Source organism: Ictalurus punctatus, chromosome 4, assembly GCF_001660625.3.
Source record: "Ictalurus punctatus breed USDA103 chromosome 4, Coco_2.0, whole genome shotgun sequence".
Classification (NCBI taxonomy): Eukaryota; Metazoa; Chordata; class Actinopteri; order Siluriformes; family Ictaluridae; genus Ictalurus; species Ictalurus punctatus.
Genome location: NC_071284.1, coordinates 3526205 through 3546558, shown reverse-complemented (window position 1 = coordinate 3546558; position 20354 = coordinate 3526205). Strand labels below are relative to the sequence as shown.

General features: G+C 40.6%; 1 protein-coding gene across 1 annotated transcript in view; it reads left to right on the top strand.

Moving 5' to 3' along the window:
• Positions 1–19989, top strand: part of iqsec3b (IQ motif and Sec7 domain ArfGEF 3b) — a 39934-nt gene extending 19945 nt beyond the window's left edge. Inside the window, exons 4-16 of the mRNA XM_053677838.1 lie at positions 15–323; positions 2158–2813; positions 8431–8592; positions 9244–9366; positions 10233–10399; positions 11505–11644; positions 11856–11981; positions 12669–12768; positions 13836–13994; positions 14129–14218; positions 14336–14379; positions 14552–14605; positions 15719–19989. Of these exons, the coding sequence (XP_053533813.1) occupies positions 15–323; positions 2158–2813; positions 8431–8592; positions 9244–9366; positions 10233–10399; positions 11505–11644; positions 11856–11981; positions 12669–12768; positions 13836–13994; positions 14129–14218; positions 14336–14379; positions 14552–14605; positions 15719–16138 (2550 nt within the window). The 3' untranslated portion in view covers positions 16139–19989. The remainder of the gene's footprint in view (positions 1–14; positions 324–2157; positions 2814–8430; positions 8593–9243; positions 9367–10232; positions 10400–11504; positions 11645–11855; positions 11982–12668; positions 12769–13835; positions 13995–14128; positions 14219–14335; positions 14380–14551; positions 14606–15718) is intronic.
• Positions 19990–20354: the final 365 nt, after the last annotated feature.

The following is a 20354-nucleotide window of genomic DNA, read 5'->3' as shown; positions in this document are numbered from 1 at the left end:
GTGTCTTGCTGCAGATCGAGGATTTGGAGCAGAAGTACGGTGGTGCACTGATCTCCCGCCGCGCTGCCTGTAAGATCCAGACAGCGTTCCGTCAGTACCAGCTCAGCAAGAACTTCCAGAAGATACGTAACTCGGTTCTGGAGAGCGGCATTCCGCGACGCATGTCTGTGCGCAGGGTGCGGGTGCAGAGAGACGGCTTCTCTGCTGAGCGTGCGCTGATGGAGGGTTGCTCTCTCATGGGCATCCCACTCACACACTCCAGCTCGCTGTCTACAGGTGCCACTAACACACTCACAAACCTGGAGGACACCTTCAGCGAACAGGTAAAGCTTCTAACTGATAAAGCTCCTCTTTCTTTACAGTTCTTATTCATTCTTGCATTACATTCACATTGTCTCATAGTCACGTAAGGTTGTCTGTTGTTGTCATTTTGGGACATGGACTGTCCTGTGGAATAGCAGACACTGGCTTTATTTTTATTCATATTGTCTCTATGCACATTTAATAAGAGGTTGTATATGACCGGACAAGAAGAAACCATGGTTACAAGTTCTTCTTCCATTTTTACCCGTCGAACAGTAAATGAACTAATTGCAGATCGGACTAAAATTTTTGAGTGAGAAACTGAAGAAACGGAGAAACCAAAGAAACCAAGGATTGGTCTAAGGAATGATTCAAGCCGATCATTTGGATTTGTCGCTTCACATCTACAGTTGCAATCAAAATTACTCAACTCCCATTGCAAATCAGGTTTATTGTCAAAATTTGCAGACTTTCAGCTGTTTGCAATGAACAAATCAAACAAAAGCAACTGAAATAGTTCAATACAACAAATGCTTCAAGTGGTTTCCCCAAATTCAACTGAAAATGCACCTTATAATGACTTCTTCAGTCTCAAAATGATTCAACCCCCTGAATAGAATCCCTCACAACAGCATAAATATACAAAACAGGTGTTGTCTCAAGCACAAGTGATGTGACTAATCAAGGGCTTCATTAGTCGCACCAGGTGTGCTTGAACACATGAAATACTGGAACACATGAAATACCTGAACTGGCTAGAGGTAGAAAATATATTAAATACCTGGACAGGGCAGAAAAAGGAAGCTATCAATGGCTGCAAGCAGATTCCTGAGATGGCAGGTTGTGAAAAACCCTCAACTGACTGCAAAAGACCTGCAGCAGGGACCTGGTGTCAACAGGCACTGAGGTTTCAGTGAGCACAGTAAGGAGCGTACGAAACGCAGAAGGTTTCCATGCCAGACCTCCAAGACGTTCACCACTACTGACCCAAAAGCACAAGAAAAGTCACCTCAGAATCATATAAATAAGCCACAGAAGTTTTGGGATTCTGTTCTGTGGAGCGCTGAAACAAAACTGGAACTTTTCGTCACAATGGATCAGCGGTATGTCTGGAGGAAGAAGAATGAAGAAAGAACACTCTGTCCACAGTCAAGCATGGTGGTGGCTCCATGATGCTCTGGGGCTGCTTTGCAATCTCTGGCACTGGAAACCTGCAGCGTGTGGAAGGTGAGATGGATTCATTGAAGTATCAGGAAATCCTAGGAGAAAACGTCATGCCATCTGTGAGGAACCTGAAGCTTGGGCTTCACGGGACCTTCCAACAGGAAAATTATCCCAAGCAGACCTCAAATTCCACCAAGGCTTGGTTGCAGAAGAACTCCTGGAAGATTCTATAGGCCCGTCACAGTCACCTGAACCCCATACCCCACTTGAAGCCCATAGAAAATCTTTGGTGGGATTTGAAGAAGGTGGTTGCACCATGCATGCCTAAGAATATTACTGAACTGGAGGTCATTGCTCATGAGGAACGGGCTAAGATTCCTCAGGAACAGTGCCAGAAGCTGGTGTCTGACTATGCATCTCGTTTGCAGCACATCATAATAGCAAAAGGGTGCTCTACTAAGTACTAAAGATGCTTGCCATGAAGGGGTTGAATAATTTTGAGACTGGAGAAAGGCATTTTCAGTTGGATTTGGGGAAACCACTTGAAACATTCATTGTGTTGAACTATTTCAGTTGCTTTTGTTTGATTTGTTCATTGAAATTTTGACAATAAACCTGATTTGCAATGGGGGTTGAATAATTTTGATTGCCACAGAATTCTCTTCCATTCTGTTATATTTTACATTTCAGGTGCAGTCCTTAGCCCGCTCCATAGATGAGGCCTTGAGCAACTGGACTTCTGTCGGTGACGGGGAGGGGGCGAGGTCACCAGGGGTGACCACACCTCCTGGACCAGCCACAGAGGGGCTACTGATGGACCATACCACCCTTCAAGAGGCCACACAGAAAGCCTGTGCGGAAAACATTCCTCGCAGCGCCAGCAAGCTCATGATGGCCTTCAGAGACGTGACAGTACAAATCGACAACCACAACTTTCGCCTGTCCTCCTCTGTGCTCGAGTCCGTTTCCCTAGGCAACGGCATCTCCAAGGAGACTCCCACAGAGCCTCAAGCAAGGGTGCAGAGTGGGGGTCAATCAGAATCGTCCACCACGGCGGAGTCTGAGTTCCCAGCCCCGCCCCCTAGTGAGGAGATAGCGCTGGATCAGCGGCCAACTGGTAATGAAGCAGAATCTGCACAGTCAGCCTGGGAGAAGCCGCTGACTAATCAGAGTGCGTCAGAGAACAGCTCCGAGCCAATCAGCAGCAGCAGCACATCCACCTCGGCGTGCGAGAACATGATCATGTCCTTACCGCGTGCACACTGCCCAGACACGCACTGTGGGACACTCTCCACAGACGTAGCACGCAAGCGTCTATACCGCATCGGACTCAACCTGTTTAACATGTGAGTACCAGACGTGTTAAGTACGATTACTTAAGTCTGGCTTTAAGTCTCTGCACTTTACTTTTATTTCCTACATTTCAGAAGAAACAAAATCTAAATTTTATTCAATACATTTTCAAAAATCTCTATAATCACACATTTATAACGTCAGAAAGTGTCTCTTTAGTATCAGACCTTAAGGAGCTTTAAAGAATTCGTATAATTCCTACCAAATTTAAACTTTAATAGATGTTACAGCAAGAATGAGGCGTCATACCCATCACTTTAATCTATCTGATCTGAACGATTTCCCTTGTCCCTTCGTTCTGTGGTGAAAGAGACACTAATTTACCATAAGGAACTAAAAACTTTAAACTCAGGCAGTTGTCTTTTCCTTTTTTGAATCGTTTTTTTGGACTTTTAAGTAAATGTGCGAGTTTTCTGCTTCAACTTAAGAAAAGAATTTTAAGCTGCACTTCAGGATTTATATCGATGAGTCATTGTGTTTGTACCTGAGTGAAGAATGCAGGTACTTTTACGACCTCTGTTGAATACACTGCAATTTTCATTAACAATCCATCTAATGCCAGTCTAAATTGTGGCTTTGAGTTCAGTCTTGTAAGTGACTTGTAGACATCCTTGTAGTTACTGAGAAATTGTACTCATTATCCAGTATGAATTACTAGATAATAAACTTAACGTTTAAGGTTCTATTTTTCGACTATAATTACACAGGAGAAAAGTTCTACATTGTGACAAAAAAAAATATATGTCAATAAATAAAATTACGTTGTGAGGTGAATGAGGATTCTGTCCTTTTAGATTAAACAAAGGCAAAAAAAATAGTTTTTACCTCCGACTGTTACAAAGCACTGATAATGGAGACTCCTTCAAAAAAAAAATGGTGAATTTAAATCTCCTCACAGAAAGCATCACCATATCAACAATTACACACATTTTTTTAAAAAAATGTGCGGAGCATCTACCGTACAAGATCCTGTGCTACTGAAGCTGTTACTATAGACACAATTATGTATTAACGCAATTAATATAAACCTGTGATTTCAAATCCAACACAAACTAATAGAGACACTTCTGTAGTATATGTTGTGTAATATTATGGGCTGTAATGACTAAAGAATGACTACATTATATGAATTTTTTTTTTTCAAAAGACAAAAAAGGTGAAAATTAGCATTTGTTTGTTTCACACATCTCGCTAGCCTCCCACTCAGAACATTTGTTTCTCAAAACAAGAGCGGCCTGCTTGCTCTGATCACGTCTCTATTCCCTTTTCACACGACATTAATATGTAGCTACACACTCACACATTCTCTCACACACACACACACACAGCCATTGTATTGACACGCCAGCACATCTTCCTTTTAATATGGTTGACGTGAGCATCTCTATGGGTGCCACGGTAACCAGGTGAGCTCTTCAGTCATTGGTCACATTCAGGCTGTTTTGCAGGTTTTTGGGGGTTTTTTTGGAAGGGGGTTGGGGTGAAGGGGTCACAAAAAGATTGAGTAATGAACCGTGCATTTGCATTTAACGGAAGTTAAAGAGTCAGCAGATATTAAAGTGTTCACCGGAATGAAAGTCTTTGACCATGTGTTAAAGCCATTGATTAAAAGAAAGAAACTGGAGCGTTAAAGGACATTTCTAATACGTTCTAAGACCGGGTCGATCGGTGGGATACCGCCATCGTTGACAGATCCGCATACTAAGGGTTGCATAGACTAGTTGACTATTCAACTAATAGCCTAGCCACTGCTGTGGAGATGTTAACTGGTTGGGGCAGTGGAAAATACAGTGTGGTAGGGTCAACAGTGACGTCACAGACCCAACTAATCCATAATGAAATTCGTTGTCAATTATTTAAATTATCGATTATCATCGGTTTTATCGATTAGTTGGAAATATTGCTGGGAATTTTTTTTTTCTTTAATGGACCACTAAGAATTTGATATCACTTATAAGTGTAAAGGTGTGCACAAGTCTGTTTTTGCCGTCCCTCCCTGTAAGACAGAGTGGCCAGTTTTCCTTTCTTGGACCGCCGGCTACGGATCGCTGTGGCATTGCCCGGATTTGGATTTGCAGTCTCCTGACAATAAGGCAAATGCTTTTCTCTTACACCCCTTGGGAACCACTTCCCACTTCTGCCTGTTCCAGAAATGAGTTCCTACTGCTCTAATTCCTCCTTTAGCAAAATAAAACGTACATGAAATCCACATATTGTAAGTGAATTCTAATGGTTAAAGTCAGATAAGCAGCACAAGCCGAATTTACGAATGCTGCTCTAGACATTGCATCCTCCATCCATCCATCCAGCTATACGGAGCTTCTGTGCCTTCTGGTACATCCTTAAATAGCGTAGATTTATTATTTGGCACATTAACTGCACATTTACAGCCTGAAAAAGCACTGAACCTGAACATTTGGAGCAGGTGTCTATGAGTGTAAGTGTGATTTGATGCATTCTTTGCTGCACGGCCTAAAAATAGCAATGTCCTAAAAGAGATTTTGACTAGTTTTTGAATGACTGGTCATGTAGTATAAATACACAGTTGCCTGGAAAGACAACTCTGGGCAGCACTGCTCTGCTAATAAGATTTAAGAGGTGATTTATTTCTGGTTGGGACTGAATCTGGGTGGCAGCAGGACTCCCTCTGTTTTTACATGCATTTAAAAACTGAGAAAAATGCAATGCTGTTAAGAGAGTCAACAGTACCTGTCAGTTACTCTAACTGACTAAGTTTGTTGTACTTCCACACACTTAGAGCTAGACTACATCGATTTAATCTCCTGACAGCATCAAGTAGAACAATAAAGTGAGTATTGTATTATACTATACTATATTAGTACTGTACATTAATAGCTGACTAATGCACACAGATGAGGTAGTGATTAATGTATGAGGCTCGTGAGACCTGTTTTTGACCACAGTTGTGGCCTCAGGTTTAGAGAGTGGTGGAGAGACGTGTAGACGTCTGGGCGTATCACCTGCCCTCTGAGACACACCTTAGCCAAATATTGACAGTTAGATGAAGAATGTTCTTTGTGAGACAAGAATAGTTATAGTTCCAGTCTACATGAAGAGGGAATGAGCCTTGCCTCCTTTTGGAAAACCCCCACGGGATGCAGTCTAGGAAGTTGGCGTCTCTTGCCCGGGAAATTACCCGTCTTGGTTTTTTTTGAGCAGTCATATGACATGATTGAAAATTCAATATGGCTGGCTGCATGGGAACATTAGCTGTAGTAAGCAAAATGGGTTTAAAATAAAATAGATGCGTATATTGTATGCCTGATTGTAACTTAGTATTGATGTAGTTTGGTGATACATTTAGAAATAAACATACAAGAAACGATTTACTTGCTGAATATCAACAAGGCTAGCAAACTAGCTAATATGAACAAGGTTCCCCTGCTGGAAAAAAAAACAAACTGCAATAGAATCCCTAAAAGAATTTGTAATGGTTTTAAATGGGATAATATTGGTTTTAATGGAAACTGTAATGGTCCCTGTGGGTCTCTACTGGTAATTTGTTGCCTTCTATTGGTGGCATGTTATGTCTAGTGTATACCATTAAGGATCTATGTCTTTAATACGTCCTCATACTTAATGGAAACCATTTAGTAATGGTTCTAATGGTTAAGAGCTGATGGTTTGTAATGGTATTTGTAGTGGAAACCACTAGAATTTCTGCGATGGTTTCTAATGTTTTGGGGTGTTTTTTCAGCAGGGTCATGCTACTTATAACTACATGTATCTAGTCTAGCTAACTACCTGGCTATTCTCGGAACTTGTTTGCTCGATGAAGAAAATATATTCCTTTTCCCCTGAAATACGTTGAAACTGATGGCTACGTGGTTTTTCATGTCACTTCCTCTACCAAGTATGATTTCTAATTTACTGTTTCCTTTCCTTTTTCAAGAAAAACAGAAACCATAACCAAGAAAAACATGAACATTTATCCTTTCTATTTAAAGATACAATATCTATCGAAATAATAATAATAATAATAATAATAATAATAATCAAAAAGTCTACAGTTATTAAATCTAAAGGCTGTAACATGTGATTGTCTTACCCGATGCTAGTGACGTTTCTAGCTTCATTTGATTTGCATAATTATATCTTATATCTTAGGCTTGCAGTAATAATAAATAATGTTTGAACCAGGACGTTAAATGAACAGACACATACAGAGATCATCTGCAAATTCACAATCCACTCCAAACAATACAATCATGCCATTTAAAAAAAACAACAACCTGAAACAGGCATTTCTTTTTAAGAATATAATGCTGACTGATAAGAAATCAAACAAATATTTGGTTGTATTGTAAAGTATTTCACTTCTACCACTGCGTTGCAGTCGGGCCACACTGAAATTCAATCACTGTACAATCACAGCCCTAAGCAGGACCCCTGGGCGCGGTTGTAATCGGAGAAGGGGAGAAGTTATTCTTCCATATAAGGGACACTCTTTAGAGTTTCTTATTAGTTCGCTGTTTCTACATTCCTACTGCTTTTATAATTGAACCCTTAAACATCAATCTTTTCAGAATTACTGCAACAGCATGACATAGATAATAATAATGACTGAAAGTACTTACAGCTCATACAGAGCAGGACCTACCGTAGGAGACATGCAATCTGAGTAAACTGGGAAAATAAATGCATCATTAGTGCAGACACTTTTGAGCTGGATCGGGATTGAGTTAAAGGAAGGTTCTGGGATATCCCGTGGCGAAGTCTGAGGGTGGAGGTGTGCAGTGTGGAGTCTGAGCAGGATGCAGAGAGAGGCAGATGTTCCTCAGCAGGGTCCATATGCTATGTAAGAGTCATTAGAGAACACCGCGGTCGTAGCCCAGCTGATCTGCCAGCTGTGGCTTACATAAGCCTGCTGCTCGTGTTACCGCTCAGCACTACTGTGTCCTCATACTTTAGTTTATCTTGTGCTAATAATATACTTAAAAGGAATACAGGCATATAAGTATATAAATGACTTTCCATCGCAGTTAGATATTGATTTCTCACAGACCGGGAGCTATTAAATGTTCTTCTGCTAAATTTCAAACAGTAGCAAGCAACAGCAACAGAATTACGTTAATGGGTATTATTATGAAGTCCAAATCCTGGACATCAAGACTTGTGATTTGAGTTACACTAAATTACACAACGTTAAACCCTGAGTGAGTTGAGTGCTGCATTTATGTCATCTATAACCTCTATTGACTAGCTCCTGCTCTTCACCTCAAAATGTTCAGTGTTGAGGTCAGAAATAAAAATGGACACTGGCTTGTTTGGCTTCTGTGTGTATATAAAAGGCTCTTGAATGCACTCAATGCTCAATAACAGTTGTTTGGTTGCTGCTTCATATATTTTAAAAATGGACGCAAATTATAGGCTATGGCAGTTCTGCACTGAAAATGCTCCGGAGTGGTGCAGATGGAAAACGTCAGACACGTCTGAAAACCTGAGCTCTAGAATTGCAAGTATTTTATTCAGACTTGTAGCATTTAGTTGGTTACTGAAGATAAATGAATGAATAACTGAAGAACTTTGTTAGTTGAAGTGTAATTAACTGCACACTCGGTGCTCAGACCCACTTTGCCTTGTGTGCAGAAACCCAGACAAAGGCGTCCAGTTCCTGATCTCACGAGGGTTCATCCCTGATACAGCCATAGGCGTGGCTCACTTCCTGCTGCAGAGGAAGGGCTTAAGCCGGCAGATGATTGGAGAGTTCCTGGGCAACAGCAAGAGACAGTTCAACAGAGATGTTCTTGAGTGAGTGGACTGTTTATTTCTAAACTTTCTTGTTTTTGTTTTTTAAATAAAAAAAGGTAAAGGTATTATATATATATATATATATATATATATATATATATATATATATATATATATATATATATCCATTTATATTCCATCCATTTATTTTCTTTCTTTCTTTCTTTCTTTCTTTCTTTCTTTCTTTCTTTCTTTCTTTCTGTCACTTTATTCTTTGCTTCTCTCTTTTTCCATCTTTCAGTCAGTTATCTTTTTCTCTTCATTCTTTCTCTTTTTTGCTTCTCTCATCCCTTCTCTTTCATGCTTCTTTATTTCTCCTTCTTCCGCTGCCTCCTGTTTTTCTTTCATCGCTTTCATTTCTTTAATTCCTCATTTCACTTTCCTTCAATGAACAGCTTCCTTCACTATTTCCTTCTTTATGTCAGCTTTAATAAATAAGAGGTTAACGAAGGTCAGGTGAGCAGAGTCACTCGGAGGAACTTCTGAACCTGATTACAGACGTCAGATGGCACCGGAGGTTTTTCGACTTTCAGACCAGTTGTAAAGCTCTGTATCACTGTACTGCGAATCACTGACTTCTCCCCACAGGCTTTATTTACGATGAAAACCGTACAAACACACAGCTTTCACTTTGCATTGTCTGTCTCCCAGCTGTGTAGTGGATGAGATGGACTTCTCCTTGCTGGAGCTGGACGAGGCTCTCCGGAAGTTTCAGGCTCATGTGCGTGTACAGGGAGAGGCTCAGAAGGTGGAGAGGCTCATCGAGGCGTTCAGGTGAGAAACGCACAAAAAACATTGATGTATTCCGTTTGAAATAAAATAGGATAAGTAATAAGATAAGTAAGGGAAAAAAAACCACTCGATGGTAATCGGAGTTAGAGAGTTATCACCCCGAAGTTGATTATTTTCCTACAACAGCACGTCCTGGCATGATATATCACAGAAAAATGCCAATCATTAGCTACAATTTTCATTTAGTAAAGAACAACACGTGTTATGTTTTATCCATTTATAGCTACATTTAATGCTGTGGAACGTCCTTAACACAAGTTAGTTCCTGTTCTGTCACTTACGTTATAAAGGACATAAACAGTCCTTTACTGTAGGTTCTTTTGAAGTTGATGAGGAAAGAAAATGCAGTTTGTCATAAAATCTCTGTCCTGAAGACTTTCCTGTGATGGGGAAACATGACTAAGTATTAGTTTTAGTATTAGTCTGGTCTCATTTTTGTCCAGGGAGCTTAATGTCTGAAATTTCTGTACACATAAATATGGAATTTTATAACGCCCACACATAAAACGTTGTGACTTCTCAAGCATGACATTACTTAGCCGTGTGTGTGTGTGTGTGTGTGTGTGTGTGTGTGTGTGTGTGTGCATATGTTGAAGAATTAAAATCCTCTGAGGGTTATTCTGAACCAAAGAGCCTTAATGGAAAAAAAATTATGAAACGCCAAGCCCGAGGCATGAGGCAGACTAAGTGCACCAACGCTATCTTTCACTCTTGTCCTTTTTTCTGTTCTCTCATCTGTCCTTTTTTTTTTACTTCTGTCATGCACTCATTTTGCTTTCATCTCTCTCTCTCTCTCTCTCTCTCTCTCTCTCTCTCTCTCTCTCTCTCTCTCTCTCTCTCTCTCTCAGTCAGAGGTACTGTATGTGTAACCCTGATGTGGTTCAGCAGTTCCACAACCCCGACACCATCTTCATCCTGGCCTTCGCCATCGTCCTGCTCAACACCGACATGTACAGCCCTAACATCAAACCCGAGCGCAAGATGCTCCTCGAGGACTTTATACGCAACCTCCGAGGTGATTTTACTTTGATTCTCATCACCGTTAAAAGGACTGTAATATTTTAAAAGTGTCCCTAGACATTTGATTTTTGAGATGTCTTTGGGGGAAAAAAAAAAGTTTTTCACAATATTGCAGTGCATAGATCTTGTCATTTTCATTATATCATGCTTGTGTTATTTGCATAATTCTCTGGCCTTGAAATTAGCCCCACCTCTTCTCAGAGCTGAGCTGATTAACCCCACCCCTTACCTTAAAATCCAACTGATGAGTCGAGCATACTATAGATTGAAAATGCAAGAAGGGATTAGTTACGGAAGTGGTTTCCATCGTAATTCACTTTACAAGCAGCAGACAGCGTTAAAATATATAATGGATTCATGTTGTACAATTTTTAATTCCTACACAAGGGTTGTTCAAATAGGAACCAATGGTATAAACAAAGTGGGTGGGGCTAGCAGCTCTGTTAACTGGTCACTGATTGGTTACTTGACATGTGACATGCTTTTTAACCATATAACCTATAATAACAAGTCTTTATTAATCACGTGTACATTACAGCGAAATTCTTTTTTCTTCACATACCCCAGCATGTAAGGAGGTTGTGGTCAGAGTGCAGGGTCCTCCATGATACAGCGCCCCTGGAGCAGAGAGGGTTAAGGGCCTTGTTCAAGGGCACAACAGTGGCAGCTTGGCAGTGCTCGGGCTTGAACCCCCAACCCTCTGATCTGTAACCGAGAGCCTTAACCGTCAAGTCATCACTGCCACAGATGCATGTCGGTTGTTGTGATCTGGAGCTATCGATCACAGATGATTCCCAGTAACAGCGCAGGCTTTCCATGAAAGAATGTGATCATGTGACCGATGTGCCCTCTATATATATTTTAGCTCTATGGGTTGAATAGATTGGGAAATCTGGTGTTCAAACAGTGAAACTGCATTCGATGAATAATTAACAGAATGCTGATTTCCATGATGTACATGATGTCATGGTTACACCCCTAGTCTAAACGTGTTTATATTTATATACACACAACATGCGATGTCCTCTCTCGCTCTCTCTCTCTCTCTCTCTCTCTCACAGAATTACAGACTAATCCCTACTTTACTCTGGTTCTATCAGGGGTTGACGACGGAGCTGATATTCCGCGGGAGATGGTGGCTGGCATTTATGAGCGCATCCAACAGCGCGAGCTCCGCTCCAACGAGGACCATGTGACGTACGTCACCAGGGTGGAGCAGAACATTCAGGGAATGAAGACAGTGAGTCTACCATCCAATCAGGAACAGAAAACAGACCCGTGTTTCCTATTATAGCATTCGTTGAGCTCGTTATTCAGGATTGCACCTCGAAACTGAACTGAATGTATGAATGTATTGTGCTAATGGTGCGAGCTTTTCATCAAACCCTCAGCGTTTAAACGCGTACACACTCTGAAGTGTAGTTTCGTCTGTCTTTATTTCTCTCTCTCAGATCCTGTCTGTACCACATCGGAGGCTGGTGTGCTGCAGTCGTCTCTATGAAGTCAGCGACGTGAACAAGCCACAGAAACAAGCGTCCCATCAGAGAGAGGTGTTCCTCTTTAATGACCTCATCGTGGTGGGTAACTCTGCTGTACACACACAAACATGTTTGTCTTACTATCCTTGTGAGGACCTTCGATTGACATACTCATCAATGCGGTGCTAAAACCTAACCCTAACCTTAACCCCAGTAACCCAAATAAAACCTTTTTGTCTCTTTTGAAGTACAATTTTGTAATAAATAAATATATAATCGTGAAGACTAGCTCGATTGTCCTCACAAGGTCAAACTTGTTAGATATTCCAATCCATATGAGGACATTTCTTCCCCACCAAGATATTAAAAACACACTCACATAATACACTGCCAGTCAAAAGAACAGCCTGTATTAACAGGTTTGGTTAAATGTCGAGAGAAGGATGCGAGTTAAATCCTCTAGAATTAGAAAATCTAAAGAATAGGTATAAATATACCGAGAAATGTTTGTGACATTTGAATTTTTTTCCGAAAAAACACATCTAGGCCATTATAGATCCCTCTAATAGACTCGTGTAGCACACGATATATACAACATTATGTGTGTTACAGTTCACTTTCACTGTCTAATATCAACTCTAAGACAAATCTCATCTTAGAGTAACTTGTGTTGTTTTCACGCTTGTTTTATTCCAGACCAGCGCCGTTTGCACACTGAGCCGCATGTACACACTGAGCCATAACACACACAGTTGCGTGGATTAAGAGTGTGTTCTGTGTTGGTAGATACTGAAGCTGTGTCCCAAGAAGAAGAGTGCAGCGACATATGTCTTCTGTAAAGCCATGGGTCTGCTGGGGATGCAGTTCCACCTGTTTGAAAATGAGTGTAAGCATGTGTTAATAAATATATAACTATACGCAAACCTGATATACAAGAGTACACGGGTTCATAGCATTATATTTAGCATAAACTGACATTCACTTATATTCCACATGTGGACATGTGTTTGAAATTGGTCAATTACGTACAGTAATATATATATTAACATATACTGACGTAGGATAGTACATCATTTTAAATAAAAAATGGCATAGTTGTCTATTGGTTAATTACAGTGGCTTGAATATTTGCACATCTTCAACCAAGGGTAATGATAACAAGTCTTTATTTATCACGTGTACTTTACAGCACAGTGAAATTCTTTTTCTTTGCATATCCCAGCATGCTAGGAGGTTGGGGTCAGAGCGCAGGGTCAGCCATGATACAGCACCCCTGGAGCAAAGAAGGTTAAGGGCCTTGCTCAAGGGCCCAACAGGGGCAGCTTGGCAGTGCTGGAGCTTGAACCCTTGACCTTCCGATCAGTAACCCAGAGCCTTAACCGTCAAGCCACCACTGCCCACTGTAAAGTTCAATGTGATGCTAGTGTCCACCACCATGCTTCATTGTGGTGATGGTCTTCTCAAGTCTACTCAATTTTGATCTTATAGAACCTTTTTCCATGTCTCCAACAATGTCTCGCCACTCTTCCATAAAGCACAGCTTTGTGGCATTGTCCAATTCTCACATCTGAGCTGTGGGTCTCTCTAGCTCCTCCATAGTTACCCTTTTCACAGTTTGAAAACTTAACCAAAAACCCTGATGATACGTATCCATCATTTTTGGACAGCTCCTTGGTCTTCGTGATGCTGCTGGGTTAGGTATGTTCTCTAGGACTTTCCAGGAACAGGTGTGCCACTTTAATGGCACAAACAATCTAATAAGTATGCGACTTCTGACGACAACAGACGGCAATGGCAAAAATAGGCTAATTTGTAAAGATACAGTTTGAGACTTGTAATCTCAGTAAATTGATTTAAGTTCTAGGTTGTAGCACTACAAAATGTGGACACGCTCAAGGGAGCGAATACTTATGCACGTCACTGTATTCATGTTAGGGTATTTTTTTTTCACAGATTACCCTCATGGTATTACCATCTTGTCTCCGTTCTCGTCGGAGAAGAAGCAGGTGTTGAGTTTCTGCTCGCAGAATTCTGAAGAGCTGCTGAAGTTTGTGGAGGATCTGCGAGAGAGCATCGCCGAGGTGGCTGAAATGGAACAGATCCGTATCGAATGTAATGTCAGTTACATGAAGTGGTTTTTTACAGTGTGCGCTCGCAGGAAAGTTGCTGTCATGACTAACATGTATGCATGTGTGTGTGTGTGTGTATGTGTGTGTGTGTGTGTGTGTGTGTGTGTTGTATTTCAGGGGAATTAGAGAGGCAGCAGGCGGTAAGAACAACTGCTCAGAACAATGGCAGCCAACTAGAGATGCATTCAAGACCAATATCTCCTGCAGGTACACAAACACACACACACACACACACACACACACACACATGCACACTCATGCAGAAGCTGCAGACTGACTATACTGAAAAATACAAGTTCTTACAGTTACATTTATGATTTCCAGGAGACCCTGATTTTTACGACAAGACTGGAAGCAATGCAGTCGAGGTTTGTATCGATTGATTGCGCAATGTGTTGTCTGCGTCTTTGCTTTTAGCTTGTAAATCTATTGACATAACGTTTATTTAGCTCCTATTGTCCCACTTTTCCCCAGCTCCCCACCCCTTTGCCTTTTGACCTCAAAACCCACTGTGTCCTTCACTGTATTTTATAATTATAGAGACACCAGGCCCTCGGTGTTCTGTCTCCAGCCAAACACCTGCATCCCAACCAGGTACCAGTGCAAGCACTTCCAGACTATAGCCCACTCCCAATACTACATGCTTACACCCCTTACCCCTAACCCCTCCTGCAGGATTGGATATATAGATTAGATTGGATGTGCTTCCTGTTAATGCTTTTTCATACAGAATTTAACCCTCATGTTCTGTACCTAGGAACTGGACATGCCAATATCCCAGGCGTTTTGATTTTAAAGCTCTAACATATAGATATAACGTATAGTCATTTGAAAATTGCTGTGGTGTATAAGAGGACTTTGGGGGGTGATAACAGTAACTCTGTTTCATTATACCACACCAATGATTTACACCAATTCTTTTCCTATAAAAGCACACCATGTCATGTTGTAATCCTTATTTCTCATATTCTTATCTTATATCGTAGATTCAACCTGCTTCTACTTAACTCTCAGCGCTCGGGCTACTATTTTAGCAAGCACATTTGATTAACAAGTAGAATCCCTTTACAAAGCTAACCATTAACTACTGAAAGAACCGTTGAGGAACCCCTGTAGTTACTTGACTAGACTTTCATAGGACGCCCGCACACTCTGTGCTGATTAATTCAAAACCTGTTAAACCATGAATGGTTCGATTTGATAAAAGCTATTAGTAGGATCATTTTGTGATTAAATAAGGGTGAAGCTCTAGATTAGCAGCACCCACTTTACATCAAAAGTTGAAGTATAATTAGATATTAGAATAGCACCCAATTATTCATATTTTTTGAATACTTTCATATTGTATTTTAGTTCCCTAGTATAAAAAATTTCATGTTTCGTTCATCCCTTAATCACCTTCAGGGAACGTTACTGTAAAACGACCTGAACATGTTGTCCCGTACAGAACATAAGGGTTAAATCGATCGTTTACAGAGCCGTATTGTTATAACAACTTGATTAAGTGGGTAGGTCAGGGGTGCCAATAATTCAGGAGGGGTGTGATAGCTGCAGGACGTCCCAGCACACTGAACGTCATGTCGGAGTGTGTGTGTGCTGCATGCTCCGTGGCACGGCCTTCTCGTCTCGTCCGCACCGGAGGGCCGCCCGAGCACCGCAGGCCAGGCTGATAACGCTTCCTCCTGCTTCTGGCTGTTCCTAAACTAGGTGTCAATTCACAACAGGCTCCGAACGTACCAGGTCAGCACTCCGTCGGCTCCGCCCACTTCTCAGCCTCAGCTGGCCATCATGCCTAGCCCGGCTTCCAGCTCCACCCCCAGCTCTGCCCTTAACATCTCCCCTGACACGCTCATCCAGTGCCAGCAGATCGTCAAGGTGATCGTCGTGGACTCGGCAGGCCGCGGCCATGTTGAGGCGTTCCTGAGCCAAAACCCCGGACAACGTTTAATCCAGTCGGCTGTCTCCACTCCGACCCACTCGAGGGAGGGCAGGGCAAAGCAGCCGCCCCTGCCGCCTCCACCGCCTCCTTATCATCACAAACACCAGTTCTGCCCTCCAACTCCGCCCCCTCCGCAACACCTGCTCAGTCAGCGTAGGTATTCAAGTGGGACACGCAGTCTAGTCTGAGCGTGCACACACACATACACACTCACACATTTATATTCAAGTGTCTCAGTTCCCATTGTACCTTTTCTATTCGAAACCATATGACCACAGACGGTAATATATTCTTTTCTCCCTGACAAAACACACACAAACACACGCCCACACACACCTTTTGTACACTAACATCTGCTCAGTCCTGTATAAATAATCACGTCTCACAATCGGGGCCTCGTGTCCTCTAAATGAGTATTTTAGATACAGAGTAGCTAGTTTTGTCAGATGTTCTTTTCCCTGTACTTTTATCTCTTTAAGGGTTTATAGAGCAATTTCCACAGAGCTGCAACGTTAGCATCAGACTTTCTTACGACCTTTCACGTACAGCGTGATGATGTTAGCAGTGTTGGTGTTAGTCCCAGGGTTCCGATCTGTAAAATATGGCTTAGATTAGAGTTACACAAGGGTGAACATGTATGTGCTCATGATCTATAGTGTTTTATTAAACAGGGTGTCCACAGGCTCTTAAATGAACGCACTGACGAGTAATACATTCTTCATATTGATAGGTATACATTTTACTCCGTTTTGGACTTGCATTCACCCTGAAACCCATCATTTTGAAAAATTCCCTGAATAAAGGATAAAACCTCAAATAAATACGGAATAAAATATCATTGTTTTGGTTAATAGCAGTTTTGGTAGCACGCTTTTACAGTGGAACAGAGCTATGTCCAAATGTCTAGAGCTATGTCCTATGACCCTGTGGAGGATAAGAGGTATGGAATATGGATGGATGGATGAATAAAATACTCCATTTTTTTTTTCGTCAATTCAGTGCACAATCCTGTAAAGAAAGCGTGTCCACGGTTTGAAGGATAAGCTGACCGAGCACTCATCTTCTACACTTATAGCTGATGCTAATTTAATTAATAACTATATCCATAAACAATTCACTCCTTGCAGAGTCTCAGATTAAGTTGAAGTCTCCTCTGATGTCCTCTGTGTGGCGAAAAAACATTTTGCTGATGAGCGTCATATTTATGTATTCAATAGTGGCCTTAAATGGCATTCCATAGTTGAGTATATTTACAATCAAAAACATAAATATCATACTTCCAAAAATGTAAATTTCAGTGTGGCATACATGCAGCTAAAGGAAACTGTCAGACTGTCGTACTGAACTTAAGAAAAACATGCTCACATACCCCTGTTTTAGGCAAACTCCACCCTACGTACATAACGCTTGCTCGGCATCTGAATAGCCGGTACATCTATAGTTAGGTCTGAGGTCTGAATATCGAACAGTATTAAATTCCATTTGACGTAGCGGTACAAAAAGTGCTTTAAATAACTCGAGGATACCTGTAGACACCCTGATTAAGGCACATTTATATGGACTTATGCATAGGTCTAACTACCTGCAGTGTTTCATTACAGAGCTTTAGTTTAATTCATGAGACACTGAATGTTCGGAGATGTTTTTCCCCATTCCAGCAGGAACAAAGTGTTACAGAAGTTAATGCTAATAGCTGAAATAAAACATTCCATGGGTTATCCCGACATCTGTGTATAATATACATTCTCACCTTTTATGGCCCCAACAACTGCTAGGCCCTGGATGGTATCCTGATCTTTCTAGTTTCAGTTTCTGTAGGATGCCTATGTAGTGTTTTTCTGTGACTGAGTGTGAGATTGCTACTCAATATAAACCAAGCTGTTTTTTTGTTTTTGTTTTGTTTTTGTCTAGATTTGCTTTGCCTTCGGACTTCTGAGATGATATACGTGCTTTTTTTTTTTTTTTTTAAAGAAATTGTTTGAAATTTTTAACAAAAACACTTCCTATGAATCCTGTGTACAAATAAATAGCATGGCATAGAAACAGTGTAAAGTAAGAATGTAAGCTTTTATGAAGACATAACATTCATAACAACATTGTAATCACATATTTATAGCAACTGACATTATAAGTACTTATAGTGATGGGTAATTATATATAGTATGTACTTAGTAATTAATAGGTAAGAATGTACTAAGTACGAATCATTACTGGTACTTTGTATATTGGATTTTAACGTACTTAGTAACTTGTTAGGAAAAAACGACAACAACAAAAAAATAAACAGCAGGTTTTGTACAGCAGAACTTTTTTTTTCAGATTTCAGTAGTTAATATCAACATCTTCTAATAAAATCAGATTCGAGAAATTAACAGCACTGTGGTGTAAACTGTGTTAAAAGTTATTTACGGGAACGTTCATGTTAAGCATTGACGTTGTTTCCAAATACAAATTTTAGTATAAAGTATCAAAGGTGTAACCATGGTATGGACATTGGGGGGGGTCAAAAACTGGAACTGACGTTAGCCTAGCCTACTTCGTGGGTGTGCAAATATCAAAAGTTAATTGACGTTCTTAAGAACAAACCAAGTCATGGTATGAAGCCTTCTATACTAAGTTAAGGTTACCTACTACTTAGGTATTTAGTTACTTTCTATCTGAAAAAAAGCTTGTATGTTCTGCTGCACTTTTCTACGCTTGGCTGCGGTCTCCATTTCTTACAGACCGAGCTGCTAAAATATATCAACGATCTTGCGTTGAGTATGGGCGCAACCAAGCGTACAATTGGAGAGGGGGCACACACCTATTTTCCTTACCAAACGGAAGTATATTCAAAAGGAATAGACATAAATAAATAGAATAGATGAAGAAAAGACAGATCCGTTGGCAGAGTTCATTAAATGGGGACATATAGAAAGTATTTTGTACTGTATATTGGGGGGACAGATTGGTATTTCCTGAACATTTGGGGGGACACGACCCCCCAAAGAATGCGTGGTTACGCCCTTGTAAAGTTTTATTACTGCATAATACTGTACATGATTCTTTTTCCCCCCATGAATTATTTCACATATTCTTACATATTTAGCTATTAGTAAAATCACATTTTTACACATTAAGGTCTGTGTAATTATAGCGCTGTACGTTCTGCTGTACACATCTAATAGTTCTCTCATCGGTTACCAGATTTGATTTGTAATTCCTGTACTTTTACCTATTAAACATGAGACAGTTACCGTACTGTAGGTTATAGTGCTGCAGTAAAGCCTTAAAAAAGACATGTTACATAAAATACAACAAAATCTTAACTTCATCACCTTCATTCATTTGTACAAACGTCTTTTGAGATCAAAATGTAAGCACTGCAGTGTCTTCAAATCCTTAATTTGATCATAAGCTGCTCAAACAAGGTACTTTTTAAAATGTTTTTTTTATAACACAATATGGACTATGTAACTATAAGTACTTATGATGACCCACTGGCTCATACCTTTCATTAGACAGCATTACGCTTGCCATATAACACATCATAATCGCATTGTTTTTTGCATCCAGGATTCATAGGATGTGCCAATACTTTTGATTACACACTGAAAATAGCTTTGTGTTTGAAATTTCCTCGTGGCTCACGCTTGCATCTCTGCAACATTATTGTTTGCTGTACTGCATGTCATATAAAAGTTGCCTATGAACATGAATATGCATAGATCTGTAACAGGCACATGATTCAACCGAGACTACAGAAGTATATTTTAGATGCTTTAAACTAAGTGTATTTATTTTGTTTAGTTGGGGTTTTGGGAGGTGATATTCATTAATGAGGATTAAGTATGTATTAAGTAGAATTATTCACTGCTAGTTGCATATTTTGTCTACTTGTACAGAGGGAGATTAGCGATGATGTCATCCTGTGTGTCGGCATAGAAATGATAAAGAAGTGAGATTTTATTTATTGCTATGGATTTGTGGAAGGAACAGCTTTTTGTGAAGTTTGCACAGCTGAGTTTTCTGGAATGGGAATAAAATTGATCAGATATCATGCTGTCTGCTGTGTTCTGTTCAGAGGGGTTTTGCTGTGAAAATGAAATTCCCATGGTAAAGAGTCGTGTTGTTTTTCAGTGAGATTTAGACTGAAATCTTTAACTGCGAGTTTCTTTTTTGTTGCTTTTGAGGGGAAGCGAGGTTATGTCGGAGTCTGGATGAATAAAGTTGCCTCCACTTTCAGCCTGCTGGATTAAACAGTGCACAGAGCACAGCCCGAGGCACGGTAATCTTTAACACTGTGATATTCAGGTCTTAGGTGCAGTGTTTATTACTGCAGCTCTCAGATAACTGAACTCTGTTGTCGTCTGAAAAAACTGCAATAAAGCCGGAGAGCTGCGGGGAAATAACTTTCTGCTCAAG